At 43.5% G+C, this 27,957-nt stretch overlaps 1 protein-coding gene across 1 annotated transcript; it reads right to left on the reverse strand.

The window, feature by feature from the left end:
- Window positions 1-640: 640 nt before the first annotated feature.
- LOC124254028 (nitric oxide synthase, inducible-like) lies at window positions 641-27,957 on the reverse strand. Its single transcript, XM_046687894.1, has 26 exons — window positions 27,432-27,957; window positions 26,401-26,543; window positions 25,131-25,293; window positions 24,221-24,312; window positions 23,972-24,113; window positions 20,007-20,146; window positions 19,287-19,461; window positions 17,997-18,098; window positions 16,570-16,764; window positions 15,815-15,888; window positions 14,850-14,982; window positions 13,871-13,975; window positions 13,254-13,303; window positions 12,334-12,405; window positions 11,969-12,143; window positions 11,081-11,225; window positions 10,530-10,608; window positions 9,407-9,597; window positions 8,161-8,321; window positions 7,553-7,763; window positions 6,900-6,981; window positions 5,892-6,025; window positions 5,236-5,393; window positions 3,850-4,041; window positions 2,494-2,661; window positions 641-1,656 (listed from the first exon to the last, which is right to left on the reverse strand). The coding sequence occupies exons 1-26, from the start codon at window positions 27,786-27,788 to the stop codon at window positions 1,600-1,602; spliced, it is 3,696 nt and encodes a 1,231-aa protein (XP_046543850.1). The 5' UTR covers window positions 27,789-27,957; the 3' UTR covers window positions 641-1,599.

Consider the following 27,957-nt stretch of genomic DNA (forward strand, 5'->3'; position numbering starts at 1 on the left):
GGATTTAGGACGTGAAATAACAGAAAACACATATCAAAGTTGTTGAAGAAGACAGATGGGGGCTCATCCGTTGACATCTGTGATGGATGAGGCCTTCAGAATCCCATGCTTGTCGTGAGAGGCGACTAACGGGCTAGGAAGGTTCGCTGACTTGACTGAAACATGTCATCGTATCCTTTCGTAGCTCGATGCTGATGGTCCAGACTCGATTATTTACAGGCCGAGGCAATATAGCTGGAATAATGCTGCGTGTAGCGTTAACCCACAAACAGATCAACGCGCGGCAACTACTCTCATTTGCAAGACGTTTGCTGTTACCCATGCCATGGACAAATGCAAGTGGTGGAAATGTCAGTGAGTGAATGAGTGAGTATGGGTTTACGCCGCTTTATTTTGCCAATATTGCAGCAATATCACGGCGGGGGGCACCAGAAATTGGTTTCACACATTGTACCCATGTGGGAATAGAACCCGGGCATTCGGCGTGACGAGAGAACTCTTTAACCACTGGGCTACCCTACTGCCCCTTTGAAGTGTGATTGATATACTGAAAGTAATGTTATCCTAATGCACTTTCATGCCACTTCAAATGTTCACATAAAGACAACGCAAGGCGTAAATAATCAAACAACACTTCCCGAAGCTCTTGGTAGTTTATTCCAATAAGAAGTCGGCAAGGTCGTTGAGGTATACCTTGATTCGTTATGGCCGTATTAGATACTATTTGTGCTACAGAATAACGTATAGACTCGTTATTATAATATTTCTAATATTTATTTTTTACTTCGGACTTTTGAAATAGTCTACTATACAGACAGGCGGCCATATGGTTAATTCGTACCCATTTAGAATCGTAGGTTCTTAATATCTCATTCTACGTGATGATCCCATATCAAATATGACATAATACGCTCAAGCAAAAGTGTGTTACCCATTGTACCCTTAAAAAGAAATGTCTGAGCCTGAATTGGCGTGCTTAGTCATAATCATTACCATGACCGAATATAACACCTAAAAACATAATTTGACAAAAATAAATAAATAAATAAGGCCACATAATTAAATAATATTATGGACATATTTTTTTAGATTCTTGAACAAACTCAGTTTCCTGTCGCCATTAGTTCACGTTTTCAAACATGGGATTCATAATCAGTATCATGTTCGACTATTATTTATTGTATCCCCATTACATATCATTTCATCTTTGATAAATATGGATGCGTTTAATCGACAATGCATCATTTCCTACAGATGGAAACAAAACTGGTCCACGAAAGACGCTATGGTGCCATGCCCTTTCTTCGAGTTGCATGACATGCTGATGGTATAGCAGACCCTTGTACCCTGGATAAATGGTGACAGGGATGACAAGCTCTGCTGACGTAGATATATACTGAAACTGGTTATAATAGTGTTCGAGCAGTTAGGTTGGTCACAACATGCACGTGTATATATCCAAAAGAAGGTGATAGCATCCCGCCAGCCATATACATATTGTGGACCAGGAGGTCCAGAGATGTTGATAGCTACACCGTTCGTTAGGAGCATTCGAGAGATTAACCCTGGTTGGTTATAACTTTCGGTTGACGAAAGGCTTCACGAACAGATTCTGTTCCGGAACTTCCGGTTTCGGCCAGACATCTTCTTCCGGTTCTAGACGAATGGAAACACGAATAGGCACTTCAGGTATAGACACACGAAAGAACCAGAAATAATATCCTCATTTTCATTCTTTCGGCATTCGCTTAAAGATATATATTTCCGAAAATACTTGTAAAGGCTAATGTTAGCAAAGATAAGCTTGTTGGACAAATATAAATTTACTCGTAAAGCAGTGTTCGAACTCGCGAAAAATCCCAGAATCAGAAATTTATTTTAAGCCTTAAATTGTCTAGGATATTTTTCCATTATCTTAACGAGGATACTTTCCAAATGGAAGACAAAGTTGTTAAAGTTGTTGCTTAGATTTGTGATTGTGTCCTATGTCTCAGCATAGAATCTACGATCACTAATGACCTAATATCAAATCCTTGTCCATTAGTCATTTATTTATTGTTCGACACGAGAAGATCCAGGTTAGAATTGATCTTCAGTAACCCATGCTTGTCATAAGAGGCGACTAACGGGGTCGGGTTGTCAGGCTCGCTGACTCGTTTGACACATGTCATCGGTTCCCAATTGCCCAGATCGATGCTTATGCTGTTGATCACTGGATTGTCTGGTCCAGACTTGATTATTTACAGACATATATACAGCTGGAATATTGCTGAGTGCGGCGTAAAATTAACACTCTCACTATCTATTGTTTCATAATGTTGAAATGCGGTTATTCCCAAAACGAGGCTTATCTTGCTAATTTTAGCGTTTCTGTTTTTACACGCATGCATCTTAACTGTTAGTTGTAAAAAAAGAAATGATATTGTGGTGTATTAAGGTGACGTGTTGTAATCTGATTTAAAAAGGAGTTCAGAAAACTTTGAAATAACAAACCGGTCTTTGGAAAGGGGTAGCTTTTCCATTTCCTCCAAACGACTTGCTCTGTTTCAGGGTCGCTGATTCCTCTTTTCCAACCGGCTTGGCCTGGTCACGTGTGCTTTCTTTCACTTCTGCTTTCTTCTGGCTCACACCGAAAATGTCCTCGTGGTATCGGTTTTCATTCTGTAACAAGGAAAATATCTGAAAGTATGCTTTCATATTCATACAGCATCATACATCATTTGTCTGTGTTCGGACTTCACGGACTGCATCCGTGGTATAGTGGATAGGGCATCGTTCAGCAGAAGGCTAGTTTCGAGGTTCGAGTCTCGGTGTCGCTTCACAAAAGGACGTTGATGGTAGTTGCTGTTACCCTCTCTGACGGCAAAGGGAATAGAAGAATTACTTGTTGGCTTAAAGTCAAAATACCGTGTCTAAGTTGGGTATCACTGAAGCATGATATCTTTGGGGACTAGAAGGATAACGTGGGCACGTACGCACCGGAACATCGTTTTGAAGTTTTATTCGGTGCGTGTCAAATAGGTTAAGAGCAAATGGATGGTTCCAGGCTTATGCCCATTCTCAGTTGACGAACTCGCTACTGCCGCTAGGTATGCGAACATATTATTGGCTGCTTCCAGAGGTATACATACCTTCTGTTGACGAACATATTCTTTGGCTGTTTCCAGGCATATACATAACCTCAGTTTCCAGGCATATACATAACCTCAGTTGACGAACATAGTCTCTGGCTGCTTCCAGAGTTATACATATCACCAGTTGACGAACATAGTCTCTGGCTGCTTCCAGAGTTATACATATCACCAGTTGACGAACATAGTCTCTGGCTGCTTCCAGAGTTATACATACCCTTAGTAGACGAACATATTCACTGACTGCTTCCAGAGTTATACATACCCTCAGTTGACGAACATAGTCTCTGGCTGCTTCCAGAGTTATACATATCCACAGTTGACGAACATAGTCTCTGGCTGCTTCCAGAGTTATACATATCCACAGTTGACGAACATAGTCTCTTGCTGCTTCCAGAGTTATACATACCCTCAGTTGACGAACATAGTCTCTGACTGCTTCCAGAGTTATACATACCCTCGGTTGACGAACATAGTCTCTGACTGCTTCCAGAGTTATACATATCACCAGTTGACGAATACATAGTCTCTGGCTGCTTCCAGAGTTATACATACCCTCAGTTGACGAACATAGTCTCTGGCTCAGAGTTATACATACCCTCGGTTGACGAACATAGTCTCTGGCTGCTTCCAGAGTTATACATACCCTCAGTTGACGAACATAGTCTCTGGCTCAGAGTTATTCATACCCTCTGACTGCTTCCAGAGGTATACATACCCTCAGTTGACGAACATATTCTCTGGCTGCTTCCAGCGTCAGCTTTCCGTGTTCACTCAGAATCCGCTCCAGTGTCTGCTTGACGTTGTCGGCCATTTCCACGTCGCCGCAGATGTAGATGTGTCCGCCAGCTTTAACCATGGTGTTGTAGACGCCCTTGGCGTGCTGCTGCAGCATATCCTGGACGTACATCTGTGGAGGAGATAGAACAAGTGACTAGCCAAAAGAGAAGAGATGGAATTTTATTTTCTAAGCGTCAAGGTTTAACGTACAAATCAGAATGCAAGATGCAAACCAACAACACGACTGCCAGTCCCTCTCATATGTGAGTGAGCGAGAAATTCAGTACTGAAAAACTGGCTGATGTCATCATTTTAATTGAAAGGACGTCTTTAAACTGGCGGTGTCTTTGCATTGTAGGTAATACGAGTTATCTCCCTTAGACTTTGCTTTCTATCGACTGACTGACTGAGTTTGGTTTTACGCTGCTTTTAGCAATATTACAGCAACATCACGGCGGGGGACACCAGAAATGGGCTTCACACATTGTACCCATGTGGGGATTCGAACCCGGGACTTCGGCGTGACGAGCCAACGCTTTAACCATTAGGCTACCCCACCGCCCCTGCTTTATATCGACGATCCTATGGTGGATAATGACAAGTGCAATATTTAGGGACGAGCAGACTCAACTTTGGTCCCGACGGCATACATGCAACATATGTTGACTTGAGGTAAAATGTCAAAGGGCGTTTTCATTTCATCACATGTTTACTAAACACCATAGTGTCTTTACTGGGTTTGAAAGAACACCAACATGGGCGCCATATGGTCAGCTACTGATGATGCATACGTTGTTCACTCTTAAGACACCATCCCTCCTTACAAAACCCCGAAATAACATATGTTTAAATAGAGTATCTCGCCCAAGTGTCTTCTGATATCAAATATATCAACACAAGTTGATTAAAGTTTGCCGATGATATTTTTACTTTAATCAACGAGTGTTGATATATTTGATATCAGAAGACACGAGGGTGAGATTGTATTTATCGTACAAAATCATTCTTCATCAGTTGTCAGTAAAAGAATGTCTATCTGAACAAACAACTTCCATTAGGCTTCTTGTGACATAATCAACTTTGTGACGTCATAGCCTTGTCAGCTGTGTTTTTAGTGATGTCAAAGCATTGTGAGGTCATTAACTGACGATGTAATAGCATTGTGACAATTCAATTGTTATATCGCTTGATCTGCTGTGGGAGTAAGTTTTGGATGATACATAACAGAAATAGTGCGAAGTTAACTGCAAGCGTGGTAGCAACGAAACCGGTAACACCAGGATTTAGATTGACACAGCATGGATTAGCGTTCTTCACTGCCTACCTTGGGTCTGCCCGGTTCTCGTGACAAGGCCACGTAGTAGTCGTTAAGCACCCTCTGTTTCTTCATGGCCGTCAGCTCCGAGTGATAGATATGATCCTGGCTGGACGCCCGGCATCCAAAATACAACCTCATGTCGCCCCAGCCTTGCCGATTGGCGTCTGAAGAACATACAGAAGTTCAGTCTTAGAACATCAAGGGAATACAACCTCATATCACCCAAGCCTCGCCGATTGGCGTCTGAAGAACACATTATTTAATCTACAGTCGCAGAACATACAAGGCGTGCAACCTCATGTCAGCTCAACTTGAAGAACATCGCATATGAGGAGTGTAAATACGGTGTTCCTATTTGTTGATTGGCCTGCCAAATCTCTGCGAAAAGACTTGGAAAGCTCTGTCTCTGCCAATGGACATTGTGAGCAAAATCTCTGTCACTGGGCTTAAAAAGCCAAATCTCTGCCTATGGGCTGTGCAAGCCAAGTCTCTGTCAGTGGGCTTTGTAAGCCAAATCTACGAGAATGAAATGGATTCGACTAGATTCTAGACCTTGTTTTCAAAGACCTGGCCATTCACTTAAAGTGTGAGCTTTCCTTGTGTATGCCTCCTTTTCAACACCAATAAGACGGCCAGCACATACAGTACAGTGGCTGACTCACTGCTAGGTATATGCCCTCTGGCCATGTCCACCTGCCGCTGTTGCCAGAAGCTCCTGAAGGGGGCGATACCTGTCCCCGGCCCCACCATCATCACCGGCAGCGTCTTGTCTTCTGGGAGACGGAAGTTGGGGGCGCTGTGGCAGACACAGATGGATACAATAAAGTCATACATGCGTGCTTTGTCTTCATTGGATCAAATATTGCTAACATGTGACATATCCATGACATGTTGGAAGGGATATAATTCAGTTAGCGGAGGGATGGATATGAGATCATTGAACATCAACTGAGACTGGTAAGTTGTGGCTTAGTTAGCCCAAATGATGCACCGCGTAAACATTAACCAATGCAAACACACGAACTCGGTTGTAATGGATCATAACCATAACACCCAACCCCTGAATTCTACCCAATGATCATAAACTCCTTGTACCTTAGGGGCATATCAAGGCCAGATGTGACACCTTTAACCCATGTCATCATTAAATCGATGCATACAATGATCAACTCCACAAGTTTGAGTGCCCACTTGTTACGCATAACGATCGAATCCCAAAAGTACCCATCCCGAGATATGATGTATAATAAATGCAAAATAACCATGACAATTATAGGTGCGGATCACTGAAAACCAGTGAAGACAACGGTCATTCTCGGAAAAGCCTTGGCTTACCAATAGTACCAGACACTTACATAATTTGCGTTAAAATGTTTCTTGATAGATTTTTTGAAGGTTTTGACATACACACTTTGTTTTGTTTTGAATCCAAATCTCTGCCAATGGACTTGGCATAGATTCTAGACCAAGACTTAAAGACTGGACCATTCAACTTAAGTGTGACATTTCCAAGTATATGCTTCCTGTTGAACATGAATGAGATTATTATAATGGGATAGAAATTGTCAACATTACCTCGCTGTTTCCAAAGTATACTTGCGAATTAAAAGTTCATGAATATGAAGCAGGACTGGTGCCTAACTTTGGTCAAGGGATACATTAACACTCACGCTCTGATGGCGCATGGAATGACATCTCCGATCTTGAGTCTGTTCAACCACCCGGAACAGACACCCTCATGATTTACACCACCTGCAGATAAAAGAATAATTTGTAATAGAAAATAAACCTCTTTCTTTATCGAACACTATTTCACTATTTCGAAGGAAGAATCTATTTTTCTATTTCTCAAGTTAGTTTAGTACCTATTCTATGAAATAGTTCGGTCAAATAGTCAGTACGGTAGATCGTTTTTGAAAGTGATCATGACATTTGGTTTATATAACAGGACAGTTCATGTATATTCATCAGATCCCAGAGTAGAGTAAGAGTTTGGATGCAACATGAAATAAAGAGTAAATGCTGTATTCAGCATAAAATTCAAGATGGATTCCAAACTTTGATAACAGGTATGACGTATTAATTCATATAATTTACTGATAGATATATAGTTATTATAGAAAATAATGAATATTTATAGTTTTATCATTTGAATTCCGATTAGAACCTGGCAATTGCACGGACACCTTGGAGTTTGACAGGGTACATCTGTATGAGTGATTATTACTTTAAGCCGCATCAGGAGTATTGCAGCCGTTCGTGGCTGCTGGCATTAAAAGAGTTAATCATATATAACTGTTATAGAGCTTAGGACCGGACTGACCTTGAGTCGTGTACTTGAGCACTGCTACAGTGGCATGGACCTCTCCGGCGTTGGCATCGTTAGAGGAGCTGATACTGTAGTAGCGCTGTTTCAAGAGGGGCAGCTGCGTGAGTAGCAGTGTGGCGGGTACCCGGAGGGAGGGGAATTCCTTCAACACCTCAAGGAGAGTCGGCGCGTTCGTATCTCTCCATTCCTCGTAAACGTGAGTGTCCTTCAAGCAGATATTATTCTTCACCATAACAGTGATTTACCACATATGGTCATTAAAACGTCACCTTTCTTAATCCGAAAACAACATAACCAGAACATTCGCTGCGCATGAGACCATTTCTTGAATCTGGTTGTATCAAATTTAATGTAAATCTGTTGGTTTGAGTTTCTGTTACTGATCCCAGAGCATCCTCATTCAACAGAGCAGCATATTCCTATAATAGACTTGCTTGTTCCTTTAATAGCAGTGGGGTCTCTTGTAAAACTAATTTATTTAACCTTATCCATCCCTATATTTCGGAAATATGTGTCTATCATTTATCCACAAAGAGACACATTGTGTACGACTACAACATCATTCAAGCGCTACATCACCATGAGAAAGCTTTGAGACTCACAGTGGTCAGCAGCTCAAGCCTGTCCTTGTCCCGGTTCCGGTCGGTCAAGGTGGACAACACCTTCAAGAAGTCCTGAGTCGGGGGCGTGGTCACATCCAGGTACCGGGTGAAGGCGGTCCTCAGAGAACTCGATGGTAGCTTATCCCAGACCACGCTCTTCCCTACAGTCAATGAGTATGATTTTACGCCGCTTTTAGCAATATTCCAGCAATATCACAGAGGGGGACACCAGAAATGGGCTTCACACATTGTACCCATGTGGGGTATCGAACCTGGATGGCACGTCTTAACGGACGTCTTTCTGTGCGAATTAAAGACTACTATGCATAGTTATAACAATATCGTTCGACACCCGCACATCAGCGATATAATATACCACAAACACATCCCACTCAGCACTGGTTATATTTTGAAAAAAATAAGTTAAAATTTAAAAAAAATACAAAACAATACATTTCTCTGAAAATGAAGAGATTTGTTTAATCGGCATTAATTCTTTCTTTTGCATACTTTCTTCGCAGTAATGGTATTTCTAGGGGTGACTATTGAGGGGGAAACAACTATTGCGATAGCGATAGTCTATTGCGACCCACTATTGCAATACTATTGCAATAGTCTTTTTCTCCTTGAATTGTGGCCTTTGAAGTCATTTCCCAAATGAATGTACCGTTTATATGAAATGAAAACAAGTTGAAATAGTTTCAGTCTCTTTTAATGAGTCACAAGAAACTTGAAACCCAGATGAAGTAGTTTTTCGTTTCTACCATCGATTAATTGCTATCGGAGACTCAACAATTGCAATGCATCGATAGTTCGATGCATTGTTACATCCCTAGGTATTTCTAGCCCAATAGGACCGCGATGACTGCACGTGGAACCTTAGAACCATTGTTTATAAAGAATAAATATAATGGAAACAGTGATTCCGTTTTGTAATATTTACTCAATGAAAATTAACCATTTCATTATATGAGTGTACTTGACCAATGGATAATTAACATCAAATTTGTCGAATAGACTGTGTTAGATGTGACGAATCAATCTCTAACGTAGCTATTCGGTTACTTCGCTGATCACTTGGAACTATGGGTAGGACAGTGGTAGGAAGTAGGATTGTGTTGGATTAGTTTCGTTGATTTTCGTTGATCAACTAACATAATAGAAACATGCAATAATATAAACCTGATTATAAGTCTCGATTATAAGTTACAATCTCAGATGCAAATGCATTTTTGTTGCGACGTACCTTCCATAGTTGTCTCCTCTTTCATCTTTATCCGCATAATCTGTCCGACAGGAGGCGCGTCATGTAGGCGAGACAAGATGGCTTCCACCAGTTCCGGTGAATTTGAAGGAAATATAGCGACGTGATCACCGGGCTTGTACTTCATGGAAGTGGCTGAATTTGTTTCGATCCGGACCAAGATAGTTTGCCGCCTGGATGAAAGAACATGAGGTTACCCTCTTTCCCTCATCTGCCATTGTCATCTTAATTTTTAACGTTGAATATAGAGTGGGGTTAGAGACGGTATATGGTTTCTGTTGGGGTGTACGGATAGACTTAATTTCTTACAGTCAAAAGACCTTCTCTTTATTATATACTTTGAATAAGAAAACAAAACGCGGTGGTGTTTCTTTTTGAAAACGGGATTGGACGTTGCCAAAAGAACGTATTCATGTTCAAAGATGTGCAGATGTAAAATATGTGTCATCTTCATGATTTCAGCAGGGGCGGTGAGGTAGCCTAGTGGTTAAAGCGTTCACTCGTCACGCCAAAGACCCGGGTTCGATTCCCCACATGGGTACAATGTGTGAAGCACATTTCTGGTGTCCCCCCCTGTGATATTGCTGGAATATTGCTTAAAGCGGCGTAAAACCATACTCACTCACTCATGATTTCAGTCACCGGTTTTCCTAGTCGAGGGTATTTACAGCGTGTGTGATACAGCTGTTGCGTTAATCAGCACTCACTCACTCAGAGTGCAAAGTATTTATAAGTTGATAACTATACACGAAAACGTGTTTACAAAAACCGTCAACGCCAGAGTGAGTGAGTTTCAGATTTAAACATCAGGAAGGCTAAAGGCGTCGATAACATTACTTATATTTTTAACATCTGGTAACTCGGTCGAAAGAAATATATTTTCTTCTCAGCATTCACATTTGAACAATCAAATACAATGACACCTCATCAATCTGGACAGTGGTATTCCCATGGTAATAGCTGATTACCGAATCGTGGGTGTAGGCATGTTTATATAGACGTTCTCAGATCGTACGGAATGCGTAGAGTCCGCACTAACGAGGTGTCACTGTGAACCAAGCTAAAGTAACAGCTGGAATGTTTGAAGTTTTGTATTTCTACATACGGCGACGTCGTGGACTGCAACTGCCTCCTCTCCAGCACCCTACACGACACGACTGTCTTCTGGTGAAGGCGGCCTAAAACTGGAACCAAATGAAAAACGATGATGACGATGATGATGATTGGCTAACAGGGTTTGACTGTTTTGCATAAATATATACAAGCAGGGTTTATAGTTAATCAGTGTGAGTGAGTTAAAGGTTTACATCGCATATTGCAGCTATATCGCGATCAGGGTTTATCGACTAATGAGATTTACCCGTGAAGATCCGGGTTAGAATTTATCTTCAGTAACCCATGCTTGTCGTAAGAGGCGACAAACGGGATCGGGTGGTCAGGCTCGCTGACTTCGTTGACATATGTCATCGTATCCCAATTGCGTCGATCGATGCTCATGCTGTTGATCACTGGATTGTCTGGTCCAGTCTCGAGTATATACAGACCGCCCCCATATAGCTGGAATATTGCTGAATGCGGTGTAAAACTTAACTCACTCACTAATGAGATTTAACCGTTCTTGAAAACAAGTGAAGTCTCCGGATTGGCAAGGTTTACCTGTACACAGGTCCTCCTCCTCCCAGTCAGGCAGTTCCTCTATACTGAATTTGTCGGGCGTCCACGTGTCGTCGCTACTGGACAGGTCCCCCGCGAGGTTTGTCACGTCCATGTCGCTGTCCACATTGAACACCGCCAGGGACGCCTGCACATGTGGAAACAAACCATAGTATGATTGTGTTCAACAGACGGACTTTGGTAGTGCTGCTGTGTGACTGGTAGACATGTTCCACCAGGGAGCACAGACCTATATAAAGCATTTACTCTGACACGATGCCTATGGAAGCGTATGAGTGCCAGATTCTGACACAAATCATGATGTACCTTGACTTTCACCTGCGTAGATGATACAGATACACTTCCATAGGATGGCTCTCCCTGAGTCGTGAATTCTGACACTCCATGCTGATCGCGTTAGGTGAACTTTCTTATTTGCCAGTCTGAATAGTGGCTTCACAATTCCGACCAACATTATCTTAAGTTTGTATGCCGAAAACATACTTAAACCAGAAGTTTCGAATGTAAAAGACTTCGTAAAATTGGAAGTTGGCATTTCTGAGCACCATTGCCCCTAATGAAGGGTAACACTAAAAACAAATATGTCACTTGTTAGTTTTCTTTCAGTTGAAATTGGCCACACGACGTGGTACCGAACTTTGAGCCATTTGTGTGAGTCAGAAAACACTATCTTTTCTTCAAAAGGATCTACTAAATACAAACACCTTTTCGTCCAGTAATATGTTTTGTTGTGTAAAACCCGAGGATAGTACTTTTTCTAAGACATGTCATGTGTTTAATTATCAGTAATATGTATTCTTTAAATCCAAATGAAGTATATCAAGTGTTCGGTTCGGGTTAGTTCCACGTATTTTCAAGACATGTTCTCACCTTAAAAGCGTGATGGGCCCAGGTCTTGAAGGATTGGTCCTGTCCACTCAGTTCATCCCCCTCTCCTGTCTCCAGGATCTTCTGACCTCCCAGGTCACCCAGCAGCGAGTCCAGGAAGTGACCGAAGGCGCAGAAATGGGGGTAGGCCCTCGACCCCAGTCCAAACACTCCGTATCTTAAGAAAAATGTATGTTTAATTACTTTACTTTTAACGTGTACACATGCAAAAAAGATGCGAATCTGGTGACGTCAGATGACTGTACACGGACTGTATAGTTACTCATTAGAGCATTATTTCAAATATCATTGTAAGATAAATGACAAACAAATTTAAAGCTTGATAAAGAAGATTGTTCAGAGAGTACCTTATGTTCTGTAGCGGTTTTGAAGACGTCTTTGAAGCGTTGTTGGTGCTTGAGTTCCCCGTGCCTGTGTTGCTGCGGGTAGAGTGGGTGAGTGAGCTGGGTTTGAGTCGACTTGAACAGTATTTGAACTGTATTATTTAGAGTCAGCTTGTTTGGAAGAAAGCGAGAAATGGTGTAGGTCTTTTCCCCCCGAATATGATAATAGGTGTGTCTGCTACATATTGTAAACTTTGTGTGAAATCCACACATAGGAGAATGGGATACTGATAATTTGGAAACATTGCCTTACCTTCACATGTGTTTGTGCTGATATATGGTGCTGACAAACCAATTATCATAATCGGGGAGAATCGATGATTCGAACTAAGGATACCGATCACTGCTTGCATGTGTGATTCAACTCTTGACAAAGAATTGGGGCTCTTTAGATAATTCAGCGATCCACACCTCCTTGGTCAAGGTCAGGTCAAGTTAATGACTAGTTGAAAGTATCCCTTATGTGTCGGTTCGAGCATCAAAACGTTAAAATCGTTATTTATGATCATAGATATGAACCAGCAAAATCTTTCCCATACCCAAAAGAAATCTCTGCTGAAAACAGTGTTGATTTACGATTTACACTGTATTATGAATATGTTGCTTATATGAATCACTATCTAATTGTGCTTATACCAGCGTATATCACCCACCATAGACAACCGGTCACAAATACATGTAAAGGCAAATCAATGTATTCAAAATGCCTGTGACTTCTGTTAAATCACCATATAAATCTATTTCCTTTTGCAATTTACATTACAGTGGGCCTCAACCATTCTGTGATAAAATGGTAAATTCATCTAATCTGTTACACTTTAAAAATGCTATTACACTCCTGTTTCCCGTGCACATTTACGTTGGGCTTGAAGTGGAATACTTACGTGTTCCCCTTTTCGGAGTACCTCAGCTTGTCAAGGCTCTTTGCGAGAACCTAAAACAACAAATATATATCGAGTAAAATGAATTCTCTTATGAATTCTATCTTCTAACTAACCCGTGAAGATCCAGGTCATAATTGATCTTCAGTAACCCACGCTTGTCGTAAGAGGTGACTAACGCGATCGGGTGGTCAGACTTGCTGACTTTGTTGACACATCATCGTATCCCAACTGCGTAGATCGACGCTTATGCTGTGGATCACTGGATTGTCTGGTCCAAACTCGATTATTTGTAAAATTATTAGATAGTGATTCCCTGACCGCCTCGATTAGCTGGAATGTTGCTGAGTGTGGCGTAAAACGTCACTCACTCACTCACCCTTCTTACTATGTAGTAAATGTCAAATTTTGAAAACAATTATTTTTCTCCTGATCGTGTATGTAAATATATTTAATGAAAATATATTTATCAATATGTCACTATAGGAAGGGGGGAGATCATACATAAATATCAACTTCTTTTATATCAACCTCTTGAGAGATCATATATATGCAATAGAATCTTTCCGAGGACGAATAAGGGAAAAATGATTAGAAATGGAGGCTTAGCCCAAGCCAACCTCGCCATTCTCCGGGCCGTCGCCGTTGCCGAAGGTGCTGGTGACGACGAGGATGAGGTCCTGCTGCTGCAACTCAGTCAAGTCGATGTCCTCCATGCACACGACCTGTTGGGAAGATGGCGGAGATGAGACTATAGTCTTCTTTTGGTTGTAAACGTATGTTTGAATGTCTGACTCGCCCTAACACCACAATCTTACCCTGGTAGTAAACGTTCTCTTGAATGTCTGACACAACCGTCTTACGTCCTGACACTTCAATCTTAGCCTGGTAGTAAACGTTCTCTTGAATGTCTGTCACACCGTCTGACGTCCTGACACTTCAATCTTAGACTGGTAGTAAAGACTCGCTTGAGTGTCTGACACACCGTCTGGCGCCCTGACACAAAATCTTACCCTGGTAGTAAACGCTCGCTTGAGTGTCTGACACACCGTCTGGCGCCCTGACACAAAATCTTACCCTGGTAGTAAACGCTCGCTTGAATGTCTGACACACCGTCTGGCGCCCTGACACAAAATCTTACCCTGGTAGTACACGCTCGCTTGAATGTCTGACACAATCATCTGGCGCCCTGACACAAAATCTTACCCTGGTAGTAAACGCTCGCTTGAATGTCTGACACAACCGTCTGGCGCCCAAACACTACAATCTTACCCTGATAGTAAACGCCCGCTTGAAAGTCTGACACAACCGTCTGGCGCCCAAACACTACAATCTTACCCTGATAGTAAACGCCCGCTTGAATGTCTGACACAATCATCTGGCGCCCAAACACTACAATCTTACCCTGATAGTAAACGCCCGCTTGAATGTCTGACACAACCGTCTGGCGCCCAAACACTACAATCTTACCCTGAGAGTAAACGCCCGCTTGAATGTCTGACACACCGTCTGGCGCCCAAACACTACAATCTTACCCTGATAGTAAACAGCCGCTTGAATGTCTGACACACCGTCTGGCGCCCTGACACAAAATCTTACCCTGGTAGTAAATGCTCGCTTGAATGTCTGACACAACCGTCTGGCGAAACGCTCTGATCGACCGGTCTCCGTGGCGTACAAGATGACACAGTTGACGTGGCTGGCCACTGCCTTAGTCTGAGCTTTGGTCAGACTGTGGACAAAGTGGTCAACTGTCAAACACAATATACTAGTACATCATGCCTTTCTTTGTTTAGTTTGATAAAAACCTGCTCCCAGGTTAGTATTAAAAGAACGTAGAATAATATGTTCAAGCACCATAATAGAAACGTGGCACATCTCTAAGTCTCTAACATCTCTTCGGTCTTTCCGCCTGCGTTACGAAATACTCTCGAAATCGACGTTAAACTCTCTGGGTTAGAACTTTTTTAAGCACTCATGCTTGTCGTACGAAGCGACTAAAGGGATGTGTGGTCAGACTCGATGACTTCCTTGATACAGGTCATCGTATCCCAGTTGCGTGGATCGATGTTAATGATGTCATTCAATGATCGATGTTAATGATGTCATTCAATGATCGATGTTCACGATGCCATTCAATGATCGATGTTCATAATGTCATTCAATGATCGATGTTCATGATGCCATTCAATGATCGATGTTAATGATGTCATTTAATGATGTTCATGATCTCTGGTCCAGATTCGATTATTTAGAGCCCACTGTCATATAGCTGGATTATTACTGACTGCAGAGTTAAACAAACCGTCAGACAGACAGACAAACAAACAAAAACCGTTAAGCCCAACTCCCTTCCTCGTGTGTTTGGTTTGGCATTTATAACTGGTTCCTTCGAGGTACATGACTTGTAAAGGTGACATTTGAAATAGTGAATTTTCGCGTGTTGTTCGTGTTCAGATGCTTTGTGATCTGCAACAGATGATGTATGTGGTGTGACCTTTGTTGTTGAGTTGGTATAGGTAGGGTGTAAGTGACATATAAGAGGCAGTCTGGGACACACTCACCTCTTCCTGGAAGTCTGCAAGTACCTTTGTTCCATCTCCTTGTTCTTCCAGACATGAACCTTCCATGCATCCTCCTGGAATACCCATGTATAGCGTCATGCATCGGAGAGGTGGATAGAATTAAAGAAACATACATACGCACGCACGCAGTCGCACACGCACACACATACGCACACACACGGAATAAGGCAACGTACACATAGAGGTTCATTCACTGGAAAACAAGTTAAACTGGCAGACATACCCACACACGTAATATGCCAACACACACATTGATGTTCATACACTGGTAATCCGTGAAGATCCCAATTAAAACTGATCTTCAGTAACCCTTGCTTCTCGAAGAGGCGACTAACGGGATCGAGTGGTCAGGCTCGCTGACTTGGTTGACACATGTCATCATATCCCAATTGCGTAGATCGATGCTCATGCTGTTGATCACTGGATTGTCTGGTCCTGACTGGATTATTTACAGACCGTCGCCATATAGCTAAAATATTGCTGGGCGTGGCGTAAAACTAAACTCAAATACACATACTCTGGTGACAGGTAAAACTGGGACATACACACGCGTAGACAATCCCACAGTGGACAGAGTCTAACAGGACCACACAAACAGAAAATAGAAAATGATCAAACATTTTGAAAAAGGGATCTCCCTATTCTTCGAAAACATCAGATGCTGATGGTTTAACAACAAATGGCACAGTCTTTACAACAAAATGCATGGATCTCGCTGTGACATGAATCGCTACCTGGTACTCATAGGAAGGCTTGAGCTTGTAGACCATCATCTCTTGGTGAAACACCTCCGTCTGACTACCGCTCATCGGGGGCACCACCCACACCCAGTCAGCGGGGCACCCCCCTCGCAGGCGCTGTTCGTTCTGCATGTGTTGGATGAAGGATTCGGACGCAGTGTGGTGGTCAACAATCGTCGCACCTGCTAACTGTCAACAAGAGTAGACGTCAAAGATGGTACAATTTGACCTACAGATCCATAACTCCTTGCAAGGTGGGCTAGATTTTATGTTTTACATATTGTGGCTGCTATGGGCTGAAGAAAGACTACATTTAGGTATGCCTCTACGAACGTAACGTGTATTTATTCATTTATAGCTATGCATACATTTTAATAATGATTAATTTATATATAGAACATTTATGTAAAAAATAGATAATACGTAGCAGTCAAGAATTATGAGTGAGTGCGTGTCTTTTTACGCCGCTTTTAGCTATATTCCAACAATATGACGGCGGGGGACACCGGAAATGGATTTCACACACTGTACCCGTATGGGTATCGAACCCGGGTCTTCGGCGTGACGAACAAACGCTTCAACCACTAGGCTATACCACTATCCGAAGAATTAGGAAAAGATATAGTGTATATGAAAACATTGAGAAGAAATAATATGTCACATAGCGTTGATGTTATTGGTTTGATTATTTGAATTCATATTGGTTACAATAAGTGTGTTAATGGAGAACATAAAGAAGCAGGTATGATTTACTCAAAGATCTTGTCGAATTGTAAAGTCACAGAAAACGTTGAATATAGGTAGGAAGTTTTCCAAAATGGAAACTAAACTCTTTAAAAAGTAGGGGAACCTGAACTTTCAATTCAGATAGGAAGTATAAACGTAAAACAACAAACGTTTCAAAGACAGACATCGTATGAACGCTCCACCATTTCTGTTTATCACCATCCCTAAACGCAACGCAGGGGATGCACGTGCACAACCCAGTAGCCCCATACACGTGCATGGGGTGTCATTCTTGATTTGGACGGTTTTCTAGAAGGTCGATAAATCACTGTAGACCATCAATTTTGACAATCATCTTGTATCACACAGTTGTTAGTGTTTGTTTCTAGCCGGGGTTTTTTTGTTTGAAAATGACAATCGTACACATGGAAATTTCACGTCATACACCAATCATCTTTCAAGAGCGATTACTGTACAAACAACTATGGTCATAAGGAAGTGCAAGTGGTGATGCACTCTCAAAACATTCATTATTATCATATCAATATTGATCGACTCAGATATATCTCCCAATGTTTTCAATCGTAAACTTAACATAAAGTTCCTAACTTATTTTACGAATATATATGGATAAAAACTTTAAAAAACACATGGCATGGTACACATGAAACACAAAGTCTGAACATGACATGTACCTGGAAGCTGTGTAGTACAGCAACGTTGACCTCCACAAGGGCTCGGTCACGCCACAGGGAGGAGTTCGCCCCAGTGTTCAGTCCCATCTTGAGGGCAACTCGCTGATATTTGAAAAACAGGAGAAAATACATCGTTATCTTGCAGTTGGTATGCAAACAATGTAAATACAACTCAACCTATACCAATGCAAGATTCTCGTAATCAGAACATCGGAGGCAATGATATTTTATATCCATACCGAAGTTTATTTGTGTTTGTAATTGAATCTGGACCAGACAATCCTGTGATCAATATCATGAGCGCTGGTGGTAATACGATGACGTGTGATCCAAGTCAGCGAGCCTGATCGCCAGCGATCATACGTCGTCTCTTACGACAAGTATGGGTTGCTGATTAAAAATTCTAACGGGATGACACATGTCATCGTATCCCAGATGCGTAGATCGATACTCATGCAATTGATCACTGGACTGTCTGGTCCAGACCGCCGTCACACAGCTGCAATAGTGCTGAGTGTGGCGTAAAACAACAAGGAATCAATCAAGCAGGTCTCTTTGATGAGCCTTTATGCCTTTGAATCGACCAGCATCAGAAAGTCCATGCAAAAAGTAGGGTTTGATAGTGTACCGTAAAGGTCAGTGAAATAATACCAGGACCTACAGATATCGTTTCCATCAGTTCAAGAGAAATAATTTCTGGGTGGACTGTAATGACTTTGTATTACACGGCGTTTGTATTGTGTGCTATTGTATTGAACACGGTCCGAAAAGTACCTCCAGGGCGCATTTTATCTAACGCCGTCAGAAAAATAACTGCAGCGCATATTTTATGTTATCGCATTACAAGGCGTCAGAGCACCGCCAGAAATATACCCGCAGAGCGTACATGTATGATATTATATTGAAAAATAACTTTGTAGCGAGTGGGTGAATTTCGTTTTACGCCGCACCCAGCAATATTCTAGCTAAATATTAGAGTCTGGACCAGACAATCCAGTGATCAGCAGCATGAACATCGACCTACGCAATTGGGATACGATGACATGTGTCAACCAAGTCAGTGAGCCTGACCACCCCGTCCCGTTAGTCGGCTCTTACGACAAGCATGGGTTACTGAAGACCAGTTCTAACACGGATCTTCACGGGTAAGTAGACATGGGAATGGTGTATAATGATGTAGTACATGTAGAAAGCAGTACGTCGTTTTGCTGCAAAGATGTCCCCGTTACAATATAGCTGAAATAACGCCGATGTGACGTTAAGTTTTTGCTCACTCGCTCTAGTGCATACCTCAATGACGTTGTACCTAGCTGCATCACAGAAGTCCCTGGCCCCTATCTCCGTCCCCATGTACCAGCCGTTGAAGGGGGCTGCCGTGAACTCCAAGCCCCCACAGTCGAACAGCATCGCCGAGACGGCCGGCACAGCGAACCACTTCAGTCCAAGCCCCTCAAACCACGGGTATCTGGTTTTAATCAAAACGGTCATTATACCTGTGTCAGTGTTTTACTACGTCTTTTTTGTTGTCTCACTCTTTTATCCCAAACCAATGGTAGAACCTATTTAGGAACAAACTGACTTAGAGCTGAAAAGTATTAATAAATCTATTGTTATTTCAAAATCCCAACAAAATTTAAAGTGTGAGTAAATATGGTTTTACGCCGATTTTAGCAATATTCCAGCAACATGGCGGCAGCAGAAATGGGCTTTACACATGGTACCCATGTGGGGAATCGAACCCGGGTCTTCGGTGTGACGAGTGAACGCATTAACCACTAGGCTACCCCATCTCCCCGAAATAATGAAGTACAATGTCAATAAATGCATCGGAAGTGGTTGTAGATTTTATCACAAACGCAAAACAACAACTCAAAGGCGTAGAAAGATAATACCATATAAGTATTTGATTTTATGAAGAATTTTAGTTTTAGATAATGATAACTACTTATTGATGTCATTTACGACACATCATTGTTCTATGTTCTATGCTGTCATGGGAGGTCTACACACTGTGGGTGGTTGATCTCCACCTCCAGCACCAGGTCCTCTGGAAGCTCGTACAGGTCAGGGTCGCCGTCTCCCGCAGACAGAACCAGGGGAAGCACATCAAACATCCCGCCCCTGCCATTCCATCCAAGCGCCTCGCATACCTGGCAACACAGGGTAAGGCAGCACTGGGTGAGGAAACAAGGCTGGTGTGTGGCAAGACAAGGTAAGGCCATATGGCAAGAGTGAGGCAACATGCGGTAAGGCAACATGGCTAGGGTAAGGCAACATGGCAAGGGTAAGGCAACATGGCAAGGGTAAGGCAATATGGCAAGGGTAAGGCAACATGGCTAGGGTAAGGCAACATGGCTAGGGTAAGGCAGCATGGCAAGGGTAAGGCAACATGGCTAGGGTAAGGCAACATGGCAAGGGTAAGGCAACATGGCAAGGGTAAGGCAACATGGCTAGGGGGTAGGCAAGGCAACATGGCTAGGGTGGGCAAAGCCAGGGGTAAGGCAACATGGCTAGGGTAAGGCAACATGGCAAGGGGTAAGGCAACATGGCAAGGGTAAAGGCAACATGGCTAGGGTAAGGCAACATGGCAAGGGTAAGGCAACATGGCTAGGGTGGCAACATGGCTGGGGGCAACAGTGCAAGGTAAGGCAACATGGCTGGGGTAAAGGCAACATGGCAAGGTAACATTATAGCTAGGCAACATGGCTAAGTGAGGCAACATGGCAAGGGGCAGGGTAAGGCAACATGGCAGGTAAGACAACATGGCTAGGGTAAGGACATGGCTGGGGTAAGGCAACATGGCTGGGATTAAAGGCAACATGGCTAGGAGTAAAGACAACATGGCTAGGGTAAAGGCAACATGGTAGAGGTTAAAGGCAACATGGCAGGGGTAAGGCAACATGGCTAGGAATTAAGGCAACATGGCTAGGAGTAAATTAGAACAACATGGCTAGGGTAAAGACAACATGGCTAGATAAAGGCAACATGGCTAAGGGTAAAGACAGGGCAACATGTGGGAAAGACAACATGGCTAGGGTAAAGGCAACATGGCTATGAGGGCAACATAGAGGGTAAAGGCAACATGGGAGTAGGGCAATGGGGGTAGAGGCATGGCTGAGGAGGCAACATGGCAAGGGGGAAGGCAACATGGCTGGGAGTAAGGCAACATGGCTAAGGGGTAAGGCAACATGGCTAGAGGGTGAGGCAACATGGCTGGGGTAAGGCAACATGGCTGGGGTGAGGCAACATGTGGCTAGGCAACATGGCTAGGGATAAGGCAAACACACATGGCAAGGTAAGGCAACATGGCTAGGGTAAAGCAACATGGCTGGGCAATATGGGTAAGGCAACATGGCTAGGGTAAAGACAACATGGCTAGGGTAAGGCAACATGGCTAAGGGTAAGGCAACATGGCTGGGGATGGGCAACATGGCTAGGGTGAGCAGGCAACATGGCTGGGGTAAAGGCAACATGGCTAGGGTAAAGGCAACATGGCTAGGATGGTGGGCAAGGCAACATGGCAAAGGGTAAAGACAACATGGCATGGGTAGGGAAGGCAACATGGCTGGGGTAAAGGCAACATGGCTAGGGGTAAGGCAACATGGCTAGGAGTAAAGGGCAACATGGCAGGGTGAGGCAACATGGCTGGGAGTAGAGGCAACATGGCTAGGGGTGGGCAACATGGCTAAGAATTACAAGGCAAGGGCAACATGGCAAGGGAAGGCAACATGGCTAGGAGTAAAGGCAACATGGCTAGGGTACAAGACAACATGGCTAGGGTAAAGGCAATGGGGCAACATGGCTGGGGTAAAAGACATGGCTGGCTAGTGGGTAAAGGACAACATGCAAGGGTAGAATTAAGGCAACATGGCTGGGAGAGGCAACATGGCTAGGATTAAGGCAACATGGCTAGGGTGTAAGGCAACATGGCTGGGGTAAAGACAAGGCAACATGGCTAAGGGAAGGCAACATGGCTAGGGTAAAAGGCAACATGGCTAGGGTAGGAGGCAACATGGCAGGGTAAGGCAACATGGCTAAAGGCAACATGGCTAGGGTTAAGGCAACATGGCTAGGGTAAAGGCAACATGACAACATGGCTAGGGTAAGTAAAGGAGGCAACATAGCTAGGGTAAAGGCAACATGGCTAGGGTAAAGGCAACATGGCTGGGGTAAAGGCAACATGGCAAGGGTAAAGAACAACAACATGGCAAAGGAGGTAAGGCAACATGGCTAGAGGTAAAGAGCAACATGGCAGGGTAAAGGCAACATGGCAGGATAAGGCAACATGGCTGGGAGTGGGGCAACATGGCTAAGTGCAAAGGGAAAAGGCAACATGTGGCTAAGATAAAGCAACATGGCTAGAAGTAAAGGCAACATGGCAAGGAGTAAGGCAACATGGCTAGGATAAGGCAACATGGCTAAGTAAGGCAAGACAAGGCAACATGGCAAGTAAGAGCAACATGTGCGGCAAAGGGTAAGGCAACATGGCTAGGGTAAGGCAACATGGCAAGGGTAAGGCAACATGGCTAGGGTAAGGCAGTATACAGCACAACGTAAGGCCTGGTTTTAATGGAGAGGATGGGGAAACATGGCCGGCGTGTTGCTAGACACGGTTAGGTATGGTGACCAGAGTAAGAAAACATATTGTAAACCATAATGCCAAGTTTGAGGCAACAGATAGTAAGGCATTTTGGCTATGGTGGTGCAACACTTGATTAAAGATAATGACGAGGGTGATTCACGATCAAATGGCCAGGGTGAGGCAAGACATGGTGAGACGAAATGGATAGGGTGAGGCACGACATAGTAAGACAAAATGACCAGGGTAAGGCAACATGGCAAGGGTAAGGCAACATGGCTAGGGTAAGGCAACACATGGTAAGACAAAATGGCTAAGGAAGGCAACACGTGGTAGGACAAAATGGCTAAGGGAGGCTACACGTGGTAAGACAAAATGGCTAGGGGGAGGCAACACATGGTAAGACAAAATGGCTAGGGGGAGGCAACACGTGGTAGGACAAAATGGCTAAGGGAGGCAACACATGGTAAGACAAAATGGCTAGGGGGAGGCAACACATGGTAAGACAAAATGGCTAAGGGAGGCAACACATGGTAAGACAAAATGGCTAAGGGAGGCAACACATGGTAAGACAAAATGGCTAAGGGAGGCAACACATGGTAAGACAAAATGGCCAGAGTGAGGCCACACATGGTAAGACAAAATGGCTAAGGAAGGCAACACGTGGTAGGACAAAATGGCTAAGGGAGGCTACACGTGGTAAGACAAAATGGCTAGGGGGAGGCAACACATGGTAAGACAAAATGGCTAGGGGGAGGCAACACGTGGTAGGACAAAATGGCTAAGGGAGGCAACACATGGTAAGACAAAATGGCTAGGGGAGGCAACACATGGTAAGACAAAATGGCTAAGGGAGGCAACACATGGTAAGACAAAATGGCTAAGGGAGGCAACACATGGTAAGACAAAATGGCTAGGGGGAGGCAACACATGGTAAGACAAAATGGCTAAGGGAGGCAACACATGGTAAGACAAAATGGCTAAGGGAGGCAACACATGGTAAGACAAAATGGCTAAGGGAGGCAACACATGGTAAGACAAAATGGCTAGGGGGAGGTAACACATGGTAAGACAAAATGGCCAGAGTGAGGCCACACATGGTAAGACAAAATGGCTAAGGGGAGGTAACACATGGTAAGACAAAATGGCTAGGGTGAGGCAACACATGGTAAGACAAAATGGCTAGGGTGAGACAACACATGGTAAGACAAAATGGCTAGGGTGAGGCAACACATGGTAAGACAAAATGGCTAGGGTGAGGCAACACATGGTAAGACAAAAGGGACAGGGTAAGGCAACACATGGTAAGTCACAATGGCCGAGTTAAAGCAATAGGACAAAGGTGAAATAACAGAAGGAAAACATAGTGCCACAACAAAACAAAATATCAACCAACCTCCGTAAACTCCACGTTGGCGGGGTCGCCGACAACGTCACCGTCAGACTGACGGTAACCGGCGTACCGGATCAGCTGAGTGTTCCATACCCGGAAGTCCTGTCTCCCGGAAGTGCGCGGTGGAAACACGGTGATAGCAGACCTGAAAGTGGTGATACTGGTGTCTGAAGTGGGTCCTTTATTCTGACCATCATATATAAGAACTACACTGCGATGGTAAGTAATTCTGGAGGCCATGTACGTATTTACCTGATGTTGCCATTGTTTGTGCTGTATTCAAGGTGTCTACAAATGGCTTCGAACATCTCCTTGGTCGTTTTAACGTGACGAGCATCAAACACCTATAAACAAGCAAATCAATAGACATAAACGATAAATAAAGATGTGAATGAGTGACTTGATGAGTGAATGAGTGGATGAGTGAGTGAATGGATGAGTGAGTGAGTGAATGGATGAGTGAGTGAGTGAGTGGATGAGTGAGTGAGTGAATGAGTGAGTGGGTGGGTGGGTGGATGAGTTAGTGAGTGAGTGAGCGAGTGAGTGGGCGGGTGAGTGAGTGCCTGTTAAGTCACGATCTGTAACATAACCCATCCCTCGTGATTTGTATGCATTCTACCTGGATTAAAAAGGACGTTAAGCGCAATTGTAACCCGTGAAGTGTGTTTTGGGGTTTGAAACGTAAATGCTTTACACATTGGTCATTATATATATATAATTGAACCCATTTAAAAACATTAACTTCAATGTGGTCTTTTGAAGGGGGGAGGGGGTGGTTCCCCCTGAACACCCCCCTCTGGATCCGCCAATGCCATCGGTTCCCAATTGCACAGATCGATGCTCATGTTGTTGATCACTGGATTGTCTGGTCCAGACTTGAGTATTTACAAACCGCCGCCTTATAGCTGGAATATTACTGAGTGCGGCGTAAAACTAAACTCACTCACTTACTCATCATTGGTAACGTGTTTCCAGTTCTTGTTAATCACGGCCGTTACCAAGTTACTGGTTACAAGAACATCTCACTCACTCACTCACACAATATTGGTAAACATCCCATAGAGCTTCCTGGTTAGAATCGCTATCTACAACCTTGAATTGGCAAGTGTAATTGATCGGCGGTTTGGGTTTTCATTTACATCTCGTGTCTCAGACATTTCACCTTCAGTTTTGACCACTGGATTCGTCCAATACACCGCGGCGCGTTCCTCCATGCTGTCTTCACACCGAAGGTCAGCTCATCCAAGGTCAGGTCATAGGTCCCGGATGTAGTAATGGCGTCTACAACTTCTGTCCATCGGTTTTTGTGATCCTCAGTGTCAGAGCTGATGAATGCAGAAAACAAAGAAATAAACTCTGCTGCTCGCATTTCGTTAAAATCTACCAGGTCATCAGAATCCCGCTAGAATTGACGGGGAATCAGAAAATAATGTCAAGTAGACACTGTTCCATGTTTTGGATACCTCTTATGCAGGATTTCAAATGAATATCTTCAAATAAATTTGTCGTTAAATTTGAATTGATATAGAAACCCTTTAAGCCAGACTTATGAGCAGTTTAGCCGAACGATGGTTCCCAGTTCAACGAGGTTTCAACCCGTGAAGGTTACTGAAGCATTGATCTTCATGCTTGGCGATTTTTTTACACATGTATCCAAACCCTTGAAGAAATAGTTCTCAAAGTATTCCTTAAAATATTACAACAAATTCGTCAATAGGTTTGAAACTGCTCAGAAGACCACACCCGTGAAGATCCGGCTTATCTTTATCTACTCGTTCTTGTCGTTAGAGGCGACTAACGGGATCGGGTGGTCAGGCTCGCTGACTGTGTTGACACATGTCATCGTATCCCAATTGCGTAGATCGATGTTCATGTTGTTGATCCCTGGATTGTCTTGTCCAGACTCGATTAGACAGACCGCCGCCGAGTATAATTTTTTTTGTAGCTGGAATATTGCTGTGTGTGGCGTAATACTAAACTCACTCACTCAACGAGGTTTCGCTTCAGGACAGGCGTACGTCTGTATATGAAAGCGGAATGATTTCCTCGACTCTCATTTTAGCAACTACCAGTTTAATATCAGCCTGGTACCATCCTGATTAACTGCACATTACTACATCAAACAAGAACCTGAAACGAGCAGCTCAGTTTTGTTGCTAGTTGCTAAAGAACATTATGGCAGTTATTTATTATAGGTATTATGCATTTGCGTTAATCCGGTTGCGTAGATTGATGCTCATGCTGTTGATCACTGGAATGTCTGGTCCAGACTCGGTTATTTACAGACCGTCGCCATGTAGCTGGAATATTGCTGAGTGCGGCGTAAAACTAAACTCACTCACTCACTGACTCATTTAGGTCAATGTAGGCAAACGCTGAACGACGCTTGCGGACTGTAAGACAGCGAAGAGCTATCGCCTCTGATAACGTACCTTTTTATTGAGGCATAGTACTGGTCAATGAAGTCCTTGGCGTTGGCCAAGAGATCCTCCCTTGATCTGAGAGTCAGGGGGTGCTTCATGCCGTCGTTCATCATCACTGATCCCAAACATCGCTTCTTTGAGCAGTCCAAAGTCTGGGAACAAGTTACATACATAAGTAAAACCGTCATTATAATAGGTGGAGTTGGATCAGTCCGAGTCGAAGTCTGAGGAGGATGCATAGATCATGATCATGGGTGCGAAGCTGAGATTAATATTCTTTTGGTTAGTCAGCACTATACCCTTTGCTCGTGGTTTCAGCATAGTGGAAACATTTTAATATGCATCACCTCGGGGTTTTTTCCCATGTGAATCGCATTCGCTCTGATCTAACTGACATACTCAATACAGAATTTATCCAGACTCGTCGATACATTTGTGGATATGTTCACACTCTTGTGTACCCAAAGAATTTATCTTTAAGATCAACAAATATTTCATGCATGATTTTAAACGTTATAACTCTTTAAACACTAAATTGCTGCAGCTGTTGCTAATTCTCTTACTCCAATTCCTACTCCTCCTCCTACTGCTGCTACTACTACTACTACTACTACTACTATTACTACTACTACTACTGATGCTACTACCCCTACTACTACCACTGCTACTCATGCTGCTTCTGCTACTACTACTACTCCTAGTCCTAGTCCTACTGCTGCGGTTCATGCTGCTGCTTCTACTGTTTAGTACTAGTACTTAGTACCTGAAATGTAACTTCGTAGTATAGTACTGGTAGTATTACATCAGATCCGTGAAGATACGGATTAGAAATAGTCATCGGCAACCCACCATACTCTTTGTAAACGCCGTCTTACGGAATTGGTTGATCAAACTCGTTAATTTGGATTATGCTTGACATCCAATTGAATAGACCGATACTCGATTATGTACAGACCGCGATCATGTAACTAGATCATTAAAGGCGTTAAACAGCAAACAACGACGACCAAAACAACAACAACAACAACGATAATTTCTACCTGGATCTGCTTCTTGTGGAGCGAGTCAGTTGTAGTCGATCCATCCATCCAGTTCCTCAAAGAGGTCACCGGACACGATCGAGGCGTCCCAGCTGCAACAGCGCCAGACACGATGTCGTTCACGATGCCGCGCTTCTTATTGTTCTCCGCCTTCAGTCCATTGTTCTTGATCACCTGCTTCTCGAGAAAGACCTTCAGCGTTCCACTTTGGGGGGTCTTATTTTCGTTCTGGACACCATCAGATCCAAAGTCCGGGTTCGATTCTCCGTTACCCTGACGGAACCTCCGATTCCTGTTTTGTCTCCTTCTATTCCGCCGTCTACCGCCTGAGGTACGTCTTTCTCCTTCTGGCTCCATGTCGACACGGACGTGGTGGACGTCAACGTTGTGGATTTGACGTTGTAGGATTGTTTCAGTTCTCAACCGTCGTTGTACAGGACGCTGGGCTGCAAAATCGCCCACAGCAGACTGTTGGTCAGATTCTGGTGTTCAGACGAGGGAGCACCGTCAGCAGGTGGCAGCACTG

Source organism: Haliotis rubra, unplaced genomic scaffold (genome assembly GCF_003918875.1).
Source record: "Haliotis rubra isolate DU_JTF1 unplaced genomic scaffold, ASM391887v1 Scf560, whole genome shotgun sequence".
NCBI classification, from domain to species: domain Eukaryota; kingdom Metazoa; phylum Mollusca; class Gastropoda; order Lepetellida; family Haliotidae; genus Haliotis; species Haliotis rubra.